The sequence below is a fragment of the Mesocricetus auratus genome, unplaced genomic scaffold, assembly GCF_017639785.1.
Source record: "Mesocricetus auratus isolate SY011 unplaced genomic scaffold, BCM_Maur_2.0 Super-Scaffold_100007, whole genome shotgun sequence".
NCBI lineage: Eukaryota > Metazoa > Chordata > Mammalia > Rodentia > Cricetidae > Mesocricetus > Mesocricetus auratus.
This window is the reverse complement of record NW_024429191.1, coordinates 14,972,197-14,984,123: the sequence shown is the minus strand read 5'-3', so window position 1 is coordinate 14,984,123 and position 11,927 is coordinate 14,972,197. Positions and strand designations below refer to the sequence as shown.

At 44.0% G+C, this 11,927-nt stretch overlaps 1 protein-coding gene across 1 annotated transcript in view; it reads left to right on the top strand.

The window, feature by feature from the left end:
- Window positions 1-5,242: 5,242 nt before the first annotated feature.
- The window catches only part of Dock2 (dedicator of cytokinesis 2), a 409,830-nt gene continuing 403,145 nt past the window's right edge, over window positions 5,243-11,927 (top strand). Inside the window, exon 1 of the mRNA XM_040748446.1 lies at window positions 5,243-5,346. Within this exon, the coding sequence (XP_040604380.1) occupies window positions 5,304-5,346 (43 nt within the window). The 5' untranslated portion in view covers window positions 5,243-5,303. The remainder of the gene's footprint in view (window positions 5,347-11,927) is intronic.

The following is an 11,927-nucleotide window of genomic DNA, read 5'->3' as shown; positions in this document are numbered from 1 at the left end:
ACAAACAAAAAAACAATAAACAAAGCCCCTCAACAAGATGACCTGGGTGAGTAGGCTTCTCACCCAAAACAAATCCTCTCTGATGGACAGGAAACATTGGTCTCCCTCATTTCCAGTACATCTGCCAGAGGCCACCAATTCATTTACTCATTCAGAGACAAGGTAAGAACCTCAGGTCAGTGCAGCAGAAGGTGTTCATGATAGCAGCTCAAGGAGTGCTCTGTCTGAGTTTGGGTTATGCTTAATATAATTTTCCTAGTTCCATCCATTTTTTACTGCAAATTCAAACTACTTTGAGATCCCATCTCACCCAGAATGACGACCAAAAAGAAAACAAATGACAAGGGCTAGAGAGGATTCCAGAAAGAGGAACAGCCATTCACTGTTGGTGGGAGTGTAAACTGGTGTAATCATTATGGAAATGAGTGTGGGGTTGCTCAAAAAACTAAAAATAGAACTACCATGTGACCCAGATATACGACTTCTGGGCATGTACTCAAGGGACTTTACACCCTACCGCAGAGATTTGCAGATCATGTTTATTGCTGCTTTATTTACAATAACAAGGAAATGGGATCATCTTAGGTGTTTATCAGCAAGTGAATGGATAATGAAGATGTGAAACATATATGTTATGGAATTTCACTGAGTCATGATGCAAAGGGTATTTTTAAACAATTATTCCTTGTCTAAATTTGTAAATTTAAATAAGAGTAAATATGGGTAAAAACCTGGAAACTAGACAGAATATCGTGACAGAAGAAAAATAACTTTAAGGGGAAGAGGTGGGCAGGATTAGGAATCAAAGTAGGGGTGATTTTAGGTTGTGGAGGATACAGTGGGGAAAGTGGGGAACCTGAAGGGAGGGAGAGATGTGGGTTTGGGGGCAAAAAACTACCCTGTGTCTGAAAATTCCACATGGAAACTTTGGAAGCTTATTAAAAATAAAATAATAAAGGGTAAAGAAATATTCTGCAACATAAACCTTCTAGGCCCCCTATCCACATGTGTTAATGTGCACACCCTTTGCCATCATGCATCTTCTTAGTCTCTCTCATTTCCCCACTCTGGAACGAACACAAGCACCAGTACTGTTTTGTTGTACTGGCCTTAAATAAAGCCGTTGTATACACTTGAGAATCATGGTCAGCTGGGATGAGGACTCAGTTCTGAGGAAAAAGAAGAGTACTGTGTCTGAGATGAACCAGAGTATATGATCTGTCTGAAGGATGGCTGCTAACTTGATCTCCATGACTCTGACACAAGGTAGACCCCACAGTTATTTAGGAACCAGAAATGCCAGAATTTAGATGAAACCCCTCCACTAAAAAATATTAACCAAATATTAACCCCTCCATTAAAAGAGCCTTCCAATAAAAGGTTTTATGAGAGCCAAATATAACTGTTTAAAGAGGACATCCCTTCAATTTGGCCTTGAGTTGCTAGTGTTGGGATTTGTTCAGTATAAATGTCTCTAGGGGAAGATTTTGTTGCTGCCAATCATATACAGACAATGATGATGTTGTCACACACAAAATGAACCTCAGCAACTTTGCAAGAAGAGCAAAGCTAATCTCCAGAAGGACTGGGAGAAGTGAGCGGTTCTTGAGCATGGCTGTTTCAGGTACTGTGGGGGGGGTGTTTAGAAGATGGAGACAGGCTATAGACCCTTGGTGACATGTTTAAGAGTCTTCACAGATTACTGTCTGGTCACTAGTTCAGGGTGATTATACATGTGGTATAGGGAAGGAGTGATTAAGAAATGGCAGAGGAGACAGGAAATAAAGCATAGAGGGGAATAGCTAGAACTTCATCATGGCCTATGTGTGTATTTGGTGTTCTTGAAAAATATGTTCTGATGGGTATGGGAGATACATTAGGACTTTGACAGCTTAATCTTATGACTGAGATAGATCCCATTGCTAGCCCAATGGCATGCTCCGTAGCGATAAGTTTTTATTGAGGGCTGGAGAAATGTCTCACCGTCTAAGATAGTGGTTCTCAGCTTGTGGGTTGAACCCTTTGGGGGTTTGAATGACCCTTTCATGGGGTCACTTAAGACCACCAGATATTTACACTGTGAATTAACAATAGCAAAGTTACAGTTATGAAGTAGCAACAAAAATAATTTTATGGTTGGCGTCACCACAAGAGGAACTGTATTAAAGAGTTGCAGCATTAGGAAGGTTGAGAACCAATGGTTTAACAGCACTAGCTGCTCTTCTAGAGGACCCAGATTCAGTTCCCAGCAATCACATGGCAGTTCACAATCACTGTAACCTTAGTTCCAAGGGAACTGATGTCCTCTCCTGGTCCTCCACAGGCATTGCACACATGTATACAGATATACATGAAGCAAAATACTTGTGCATATAAAATAAACTTTGAAAAATTAGCAGTTAATGGTATAAAGTAACTCATAGGTAAGCAGGAAAGCTTTCAACTCTAATCTTCTCCAACCCTCCCTCCTATATTGGGTTCTAGATATTGACTGCTACTGTAAGATAGAATTATATGCTTGTCATTATGTAAGTACTTTCACAGCACCCTGAATTTTCCTGCAAAGACTAAAATATTTAATATTTGGACTATTTCAGAAAATGTTTACCAGGCCCATTCATTGGACCTTAAAGGAGATGATTTTCAATGATATAGGGGAGCCTGACCCAATCGGTTCACAGGCTTTAAGGGCAAGGCTGGGGGTCCTTGACAAAGAAGAAATTGTATCTCTTAGTTCCTGTGTGTGTTTTCAGCCTACCCCATAGACTCAGATCTATTGTTTAGTTCCTGAAAGTCAATGGGCAATATCAAGGTAATATCAAGGAACCTTCAACAATCTGAACTACAGATGAATATATGTACATATATTTATTTGTGCATACATGTGTATATGTGTGTGAGAGAGTATGTGTATTTGTGTGTGTGCTGTGGTGGTTGTTCAAATGAGAATTGTCCCCATAGACTCATGTGTTAAAATGCTTGGTCCTCAGTTGGTGGAACTGTTTGGGAAGGATAAGGAGGTGTGGCCCTGTTGGAGGAGGTATGTCACTAGGGATGGGCTTTGAGATTTCAAAAACCCATGCTTGTCTGAGTTAGCTCTCCTGACTCATGCTTGTGGATCAGATGTGAGCTCTCAGCTACTGCTCCAGTCTTTTCTTCCTGCTTTTCCCAGGCTTCCTGCCAAGGTGATCATGGACACCACTACCGTCTTGAACTGTGAGCTCTAAATGAAATACTTTCTTTTTTAAATTAATTTATTTAATTTAGAAACAATCTTATTTTACATATCAGTCCCAGTTCCCTCTCCCTCCTATCCTCCCATGTCCCCCACCAACCCCACCATCCCATCTCCCATCCACCCCCCAGAGAGGGTGAGGCCTTTCATGGGGAATTATCAAAGTCTGTCACATCATTTGGGGGAGGGCCTAGGCCCTCCTGGCTGAGCTGAGAGAGTATCCCCTCTATGGTGAATGTGCTCCCAAAGAATATTTGTACACTAGACATAAATACTGGTTCCATTGTCAGAGGACCCATAGACTATCCAGGCCTCCTAACTGGCACCCACATTCAGAGGGCTTGGTGCAGTCCAATGCTGGTTCCCCAGCTTTATGACCAAGCTCCGTGTGCTCTCACTTGCTCAGGTCAACTGTTTCTGTGGTTTCTCCAGCATGGTCTTGACACCTTTGCTCATCCCTCCTCCCTCTCTACAACTGGATTCCAGGAGTTTGACTCAGTGCTTAGCTGTGGGTGTCTAAGTGGCCTTAGTCATGGCATCTTATCACAGCAATAAAACAATTACTAAGACATGAGTCTCTGTCTCTCTGTCTCTGTCTCTGTCTCTGTCTGTCTGTCTCTCTTTCTCTCTCTCTCTTCCCTGATCTAACTGTGAATGGCGCTGATGTGGAGAGATGTTCTCCAAGTCAAACAACCCTTACCAGGCTCAGTAGAGCAGTTGTGACTATTCCTAAGAGACCATCAAGGTTTGACCAGGAACTGTAAGGAGTCTTAGAACCTCTTCTGGTATTTTAGCCACTCCTGTCTGTGTCTCCCTGGAAGCTGTCTGTAATTCTGTCCCAGGTGTACATAGTCTCATAGTCTGAGAGGTGACAGAGTATGTAGTATGAGTTAGATTAACCTAAGAGACAACCGCTGCAGCTATAGGGAAGTGGTCCTCCATGCTGGGTTAAGACATTTTAGTGATGTGGCTGTTTTAGGGGTCATCCATGCTTCTGTAGGTAGCCATTCACTGTACTCTTATAGGAAAGTCCAGCAAAATTTGGTTTGCTAACCTAGACTTGAGAGGAGTCTTTGCTATGATCTGTCATTAGTACTCTATCTGGTGTGAATAGAAGTTTCATGTGTTTCTAGGAAAAATTCACATAACAAATGCACTGTGCTGTCAGAAAAACTGAAAAGTCAGTGAATTACAATGAAAGAAAATTGGTATTTCGTGTTAGCTATCTGTTTGTGGTGAAAATGCCTAGTCTTTCCTAATGTCTCCAGAGTAGGGCAGAAAAGGGTTATGGAAAAGGATAATAAAGAAAGAAAATTCAAGAAGACTTAGGTCACCATTACAGTATCCCTAGAGATATTTTCCCTTTTAGACCGAGTCTATTCCAAGAGGAAAGTTCAGATTTTGTGGGGAAATGCCTGTCTGAACCACCCTTCAGTATGTCTTTCCCAGTTTGCTCTTGCTGGTGATGGGGGTGCCCTTGATCTCCTGGCACAGTTAGCCCATGGTGTGCTGAGTAGTGGTAGAGGGGAGTCAGATTTCATCAGATTCTCCCTAGGGTCCATGGTGCAGAAAAGATGCTGACCAAAGTGACTTCTCCGTCTCTAGTGTGTCACCCGCTGTGGCAGGGTCTTCTCTATGCCCACGAAAAGCACGTGGGGGAGGAAGCACTCATGTCCTGTCTTCCAGACGAAAAACCGAATCACAGAGAAACAAAGATCAGCCCACGAAGCTGATGCGTAGTCCCTAACGGGTTCAGAAGTCAGGGCAACTCTGCACTCGTGGTCTGGGTTGGTTTTAATACCTGTCTGACTTGTAGCCACTTACCTGGGGAATAGACAAATTGAGGGTGGGTTCCAAGTTTTGCGGGCAGCCTTCTGGCCCTTGACAAAATCATGTGTCCCCATTGGAGTTCTTGAAGGGGGAGGAGGCAGTGGGAACCCAGAGGAGGGGAAGGCGGACCTTGAAGAGAGAGTTTAAAAAGAGGAAGGAAGTGAGGCCCTGCAAGGAGCCTAGACACACCAGCCAGCTCCACTAGAGAACAGGAGGTTCTCAAGGCTCCGGTCTAGCCATGGCCCCCTGGCGCAAAACTGACAAGGAGCGGCACGGTGTGGGTAGGTGTGGGCACTGGGGGTGTAGCACAGAGAAGGGCAGGTGGCTGGAGAGCCTCACGATGGGACCGGCAGGATGGGTGTGGGCAGGACTTACGGTGTGGGACGCGGTGCTTTTCTCTGGCTGCTGCAGCCCTTGGGTTGAAGGGGAAAACGGGGGCAGAGAAGGTGTATGTATCCTTGCCTTCAGCCTCTCCCAAGCCCTCACGCATTTCAAGATGAGCTGTCCTTGTTGATCTTTGATATTCAGCCCCGTGTGCCAGGCTTTGCGTTGCATAGAGCGCTCTCTCCATCTGCCTATTTTGAAGCCACCATGGCTCCCTCTACCCATCTCCAAAACCACACCATCTGCCGGTTTGCTCTGCCTGTTTCTTTGAGTTAGGTGACCCCTGATCTGCTCCAATATCCCAGGCATCCAGTTTGGAGTGGGGCTGAAGCCAATGGGTCCTTTGGTAGCCCTGGATAGCCTTTGAGAGAATGGTTCCTGTCAGATTATCTGAGGATCTCTGAGAAAAGAGCCTCATCAGCTTCAGCCGTCTAACCTCCCAGAGGCCTCTGCTTCAAATTGGGGGCGGAAGTGGTGACTGGGGGAAGGGAGGTGTCAGGTACTGTGACTCTAAGTGGCATCGGTGATGCAATCCTCCTAAACTCTAAGTGCAAATTTAAAGGCCACTTAGGGGTTTTCCACACTGCCAGATTGAAGACCCCACCCAAGAAAGGACAATTGGACAGGTCAGGCCTGAGGCAGCTCAGAAGTGGGAGTGATAGATGCAAGTGTGTGTGTGTGTGTGTGTGTGTGTGTGTTTTCCTGGGCCACAACTTGAGAATGGCTACTGTGGGGGTGCTCAGATCTGTTCATCCACAGACAAGCATTTGACACTTGGAAGCACTTTAAGATGAAAGGTCCCTACCAGAGAACAGGCAAGTCATATCTGCAAGGGGTCTCAGGCTCTCCCTCTATAAAACGGGAAGTTTGAACTAGACGATAAAGGCCCCTTTAAAACTTCAAAGCTTCTAAAACTCCACGCTTTCCAGCTGGGGGGACCCTGCTAGCACTCTGCACATGAACAGAGGGACTGCAAAATGGGCAGGAGACGTGGGAGAACACATTCCCTTGTGTCCTAGGGAATGAAAGCTGACCTGGAGAAGCATGTCCAGAAAGGAAGGGCTCTTAGCATCTGCTGTGAGAAAAGGCAATGGTTTAGTGCAAGGTAAAAGGAAGCCACGTCTAGATTATACTCTTATTTTCTCATTCTAAGTCCAGGTAGAAATACTTTCCTATTCCATAGCATTCCATTGTGAAGGACATTGGAGGAAGAAAAAAGTTAGAATTGCATGAGGAGTGAAGACATCTGGGCCATCTCTGAGTGCTATTCCACTTGATTCATTCTCAGAATGGATGTCCTTAGCTGTCCTTCCTGTGGCCTAATTGGAAGGGTGCTGATGTCTCTTGCTGAAGCTCCTTCATCGCCAGAACCAGGTGTTCTCATAGCCAATTTGAGTTGTAGTGGGCAGCAGGCAATCCCCACCAGCCTATTTCCCATTCCTGCTGTACCCTTGGCACCGGATTCCATCAGGGCTCTAGAGAAGGCCTGGGTGGAAGTGGAGTAGACTTTTCCCAGGCAAGGAAGCCTGCTTATAAAACAAGAAGGACATAGCCCATACCTTGAGGAGTTTGAAGAAGGTTTGAAGTTTGGATTGTGAAGTCAGACCTTAGTTCACATCTACACTTGTTTTTTCATCTATAATGTGGTGATGATGATGATGATGACATTGATGATGATGGTGTAGATGATGATGGGATTGTTCTGGGGACTACCTGGAATGATAGTTGTAAAGCATCTGGTGATAGTCTTGGCCAAGATCAGGGACTTCCCTTACAATGAGAAGTTGCAGAATCAAGAGAGACACCAAATGATGGTTCCAATGGAATTTCAGAACAGTTACTCCTAGTAAGATGGTAGTGGTTTATGTTTGAAAGGCCCATTCTCATCTTTGTCTTTGGAACGTCTGTGTGAGGGAGGGTATTATTATTCCCATTTTACAGGTGAAGACCCCAAGTTCACATAACTTGGTGATAATGAAGCTAGCTCTTAAATTCCACTGCCCTCAAACTTTAGGTTTTAAATACTATAGGCATTAATTATTGTAATAGAGAGGCTCTTAAATGGATGAAAGCAGAAAGCTTGTGCATGGCCATTGGATCAAGCAAGAAGTCTCATTTGGTTTTAGTAGATGTTTGTAGAGAAAAGAGGAGGTTGCTTATCGTTAGAGTAGGAAGGAGCTTTCGAGTCTTGACTTCCTTCCGTGGTTCTTGAGCTTTTGAGTGGGAATGTCCCATGTAAGAAGCTAGTATAAGCAGTTGAGGATGAGCAGAGATTGGACATAGACTGGCAGGACAATGGGTAATAATTCTGTTTCTAATTGCCTAGTTGGTTGGTCTAACGCAAATCTAGTTGAAATTAGCATGGCTTTTGGCATTTGCAATTTCAATTCTCTCTGTGTGAGACTCTGGTCAGTGATGTCTTGTTCTTGGAAGAGATGTAGGAAGGGATGGAGGGAGGAGGGAGATGGGGCAAATGGAGTCATAGGGCTTAAGTCTGACTGTGGATGAAAGTGAACCTCTGAAATGGTGGATTGACTGAGGTACATGTTCATTTTGCTGCTCACAAAATCCATAGAAAATTGACTTCAAGGTGGACCTGATTGAATAACACTCATTTCCTATTAGTTTCTCTCATACATTTACCAGCCACAGTTTGCTGCCCTTGGAAGCCTCCACCCACAAATGCTGTGAGAGGAGAGGTAGATCAATCCTTTATGTCTTCTATGCTGCTTCCTTGTGATGCATTCTTTGCCTCTTGAACCAGGCTGCTGGCAAAAGCTCCAGCCATTGGGTCCTCCTTGCAGCCATCAAGAAAGATAAAGGAATATGGAAGGCATGCCCTATACCTTTAAGAACACTTATCTGAAGGGATTCTTGGCATTTCTTCTTACAGCCTATAGGCTAAAACTTAATCACATGACCAAACCTATCTGCGAGAAGAGCTGGGAAATGTAGTCTATATTACAATGAGCCAGGTACTCAGTTGATAGTAATTATACCCCAAAACAAGCAGAGGAGATATTGTAGATGAAAAATAGGCATCGTAGATAAAATAGTGACTTACATGACAAGACTCATTTTCTCATGTTTCTTGAAGCTGAGAGCCCAAGATCAACTTGCCAGGAAGGTGGGTCTTCTGTGGCCTCTAGTTGATTGGCAGAGGGCCATTTACTGCCTTTTTCCATGGTTGCCCCTCTTGGCATCCACACGTTTGCTGTCTTTCATCTCCTTATAGGAACACTGGTCAGAGTGGGTGAGGGCCTCACACCAAGGGGCTTATTCTCCATTTATGTCTTCAAAGTGCCTGCTGCAGATATGGTTCTATTCCAAAATAGTAAGTGTAAAGAGAAGCTTTTTCCTTGATAGAAGCCTTCCCGCCAGCCTGATTCCAGAGCCGCATGAGTCCCAAATAAACACACAGTAGGCTATATTAATTATGAAGCTGTTGGCCTTGCTTGTTTCTTACTGGCTAGCTCTGACTTAAGTAATTACCCCATAATTGTTAATCTAAGTATTTCTCTTACTAGAGAATAGTTCCGGGCTTCCTACCCCATGGCGTTACATCTTGACTCCCTGTGTTTTTCCTTCCCAGAGTTCTCCTGGACTCCTAGTCCCACCTATCTAGATTCCTATTGGCCAGCAGTGCTTTACTGACATATACATAGGACTTCCCCCATCAAGTAAGGACTAGGACTTTAGCCTTTAAGTTTTAAGGAGACACAGTTAAGTCCATAGCAGATCATGCATGGTCTCTGCTATGACAGCCAGGGACTATAAGTGAGAACACGAGGCAGGAGCCTTCAGATTGAGAGCTAGGATGGAAAAAAAAAGTGTCTGCTCTGAAGTGGGCCTGTTAGGCACATTTGTACAGAGCCTCACTTATGCTTATGGGGAGGGGAAGGAAGTCTCCTTTTGCTCCCTTTCTTGACTGGTGCCCTGTACACTATAAAAAGGACAGAATGACAGAGGAAAAATGAGCTGAAGGTGATCACATGTGCATATTCTGATGCAGGGAACACCTAGGAAAGGGCAGCTCTGGGTGGCTTCGAACATGCCCTTATATGGCAGCTCAACAGGGGAGAGGAATCTCAGAGAAGTGCAGGATAAAAGGAATGGGTATGGGCTTCCAATGGAGGCTGACTCTGGATTGTGACTCACTCAGTGAAGGTCATTTTGGAGCCAACTTTCCATGGTTTTCATGGCCACAAAAGGCCTCTATGGGTGAGCATTTATGGCTGTCCTGTTTTGAGAACTGCCTGCTTTTTATCACCTAAAACATGGTCCTCCAAAGCTCTTCGCAGCTCTGACTCTTCTCCAGCTTTTCATAACTAAACTAAAGTGGCATAATTGGGGGTGGCATCTTTTGATTCCCTAAAGGTGAGTGTTTGTTCTAACAACATGTTCCAGCTTGGGTTTGACCATCTGCTGAGGGGTGAGGAAGGATCTTCCCTGCATTCCCTCTGTGTCAGTATGTCCCCACCTTTTCTTTTTAATGAAAACACTGAGTCAGTCCTATTGGATTAGAAGAAACTCTGGTGACCTGTTTTAACAATTATTTCCAGAAACACCATACAGTGACATGAATTTACATTCTAGGATACTGGGGATTAGGACACTAAAGTCACTCTGTTTTAAGGCACAGGGGCAAGATTTAAATCACAACAGGTCCTGCATCTCAGTGGGCAGGATGTGGAAGGGTTCCTGTCTAATTCCAAATTCAGGGGTGTGGAGACACTTGTAACTCAGAACCTTGGACAGAGCTGGTATGGGTTGGAGTATTTTGTACCCTGGGATCTTATTATGAAGGACAGTATTCATTCAAATAGCTCATTTTAGATATTGTTATGTGTGGGCAAGTGATGCATTTTAAGGCGCAAGAGAATCATCCATAAATTCAGGAAGTTTGAGCAGTCAGGCTTCCCAAAGGTCATGAACTTGGGAAGCCGTGCAAACACATGGGTCCTCTCCTGACTTCCCAGCCTCTCTAAATACCTCAGCTCTGTTCTTATTACCTCCCTCCGATCCCATCACTCTTTCTGAATTTTGATATCACGAACACCCCACCATTACCTCCATCTAGAATCTGTATGACTTTGTGTTCTGGCATCCACCGAGTCTTTTCTGTCCCAAGAGGGAGGATCCAGAATGGTGGCCTTTTTCATCCTTTCAAAACGACAACCCGAAAAGCAGGCCATGATTCAGAGATCGATCAAGAGGGTCGGTAGATGGGGGATTGGAGAGGAAAGGGAAAATAATGTAATTATATTTTAATTTAAAATATATAAAAAACAAAAACAAATCTTAAACCAGCACAAGAAATGGTTGTTACATTGAATATCATACTTAGGAACTCCAAGCATTTATTTCAAAGTCTGTGTTTACAGAAACAAAACCCTTTACATAAGATCAATAAAAACAGCAAAATAATGCAATTGCTTCTTAATAAATATTTGGGTTTTGATTTTTAAAAAGGCCACCCAAACCACTGTCGGCCTAAGAACAGGCTTCACTCTGCTCAGGGTGCTGCCTCTGCCTGGTTCAATTTGTTATGGCTATATTTAGGTCACATGACTTGTTGCTCTTCTAGCTAGAGGTATGTGGAGGGGACAATGGTGTCTGCATAGGAGGCAAGCATGTAACGTGCTTTGATAACTGCTAGAATGAACACTCTTTCTGAGGAACCAATTCTGCTGCTCTAGTTGTCAAGGCAACAGGAAACTCTTATTTACACACTTGCCCACTCACCAGTTCATTCTTCATTTATTTCTTGTATATTTGTTTGCTCTTTCCTAAGTCCCAGGCATCATGTTAGTCACTGAGGCTGCCAGATTCTCCCTAAATGTTCCCCACCCTTTAGGAGCTTATAGTCTGGTAATGAAGATAAAAGAACGTTATAGGTCAGTCGATAAGCATACAGTTAGAAATTATGCTGTGTCCCGTTGAAATAAATGAATGCTTGTCCACGGAAGAGTATATTGTGGAGATGAATTTTAACATGGACCATCTGAGCAGACCTCTTTGCAGTGGGAATAGAATTCTAAAGAGATGCTTGAGGGCATCTCAGGAAAAGAGGCTAACTGTATCTTGGGACTGGTTCCCAAATATTCATCTGATATGACAGAAACACCCACATTGAAAAATACAGTTCTTTCCCAATTCTAATTCTTTGGTGCCCGGCCTCCTCCTTTGTGATGTTTCAGCAACTCTGGGCCATTTAGACACACCCTTTTTGGTTGGCTGATTAGGTCCATGTAAGGGGATTGCCCTACTACCTGGGTATATGGGAGCCTCACGGTCAGTGTCCAGCTTGGCTCTAACTATTGTGTCTAGGTCTGAAGGAGCTTTGGAGAAAGATGCAATTTTCACTTTCTCCTGAGCCCAGCATCCTTCTGGTTTTGCTGTATTTTGAGACAGGAAGTGCCATGCCATAATGCTCTAGTTGTTTCTGGGTGTCTGGATTTGCTACTGTTTTTAAAGT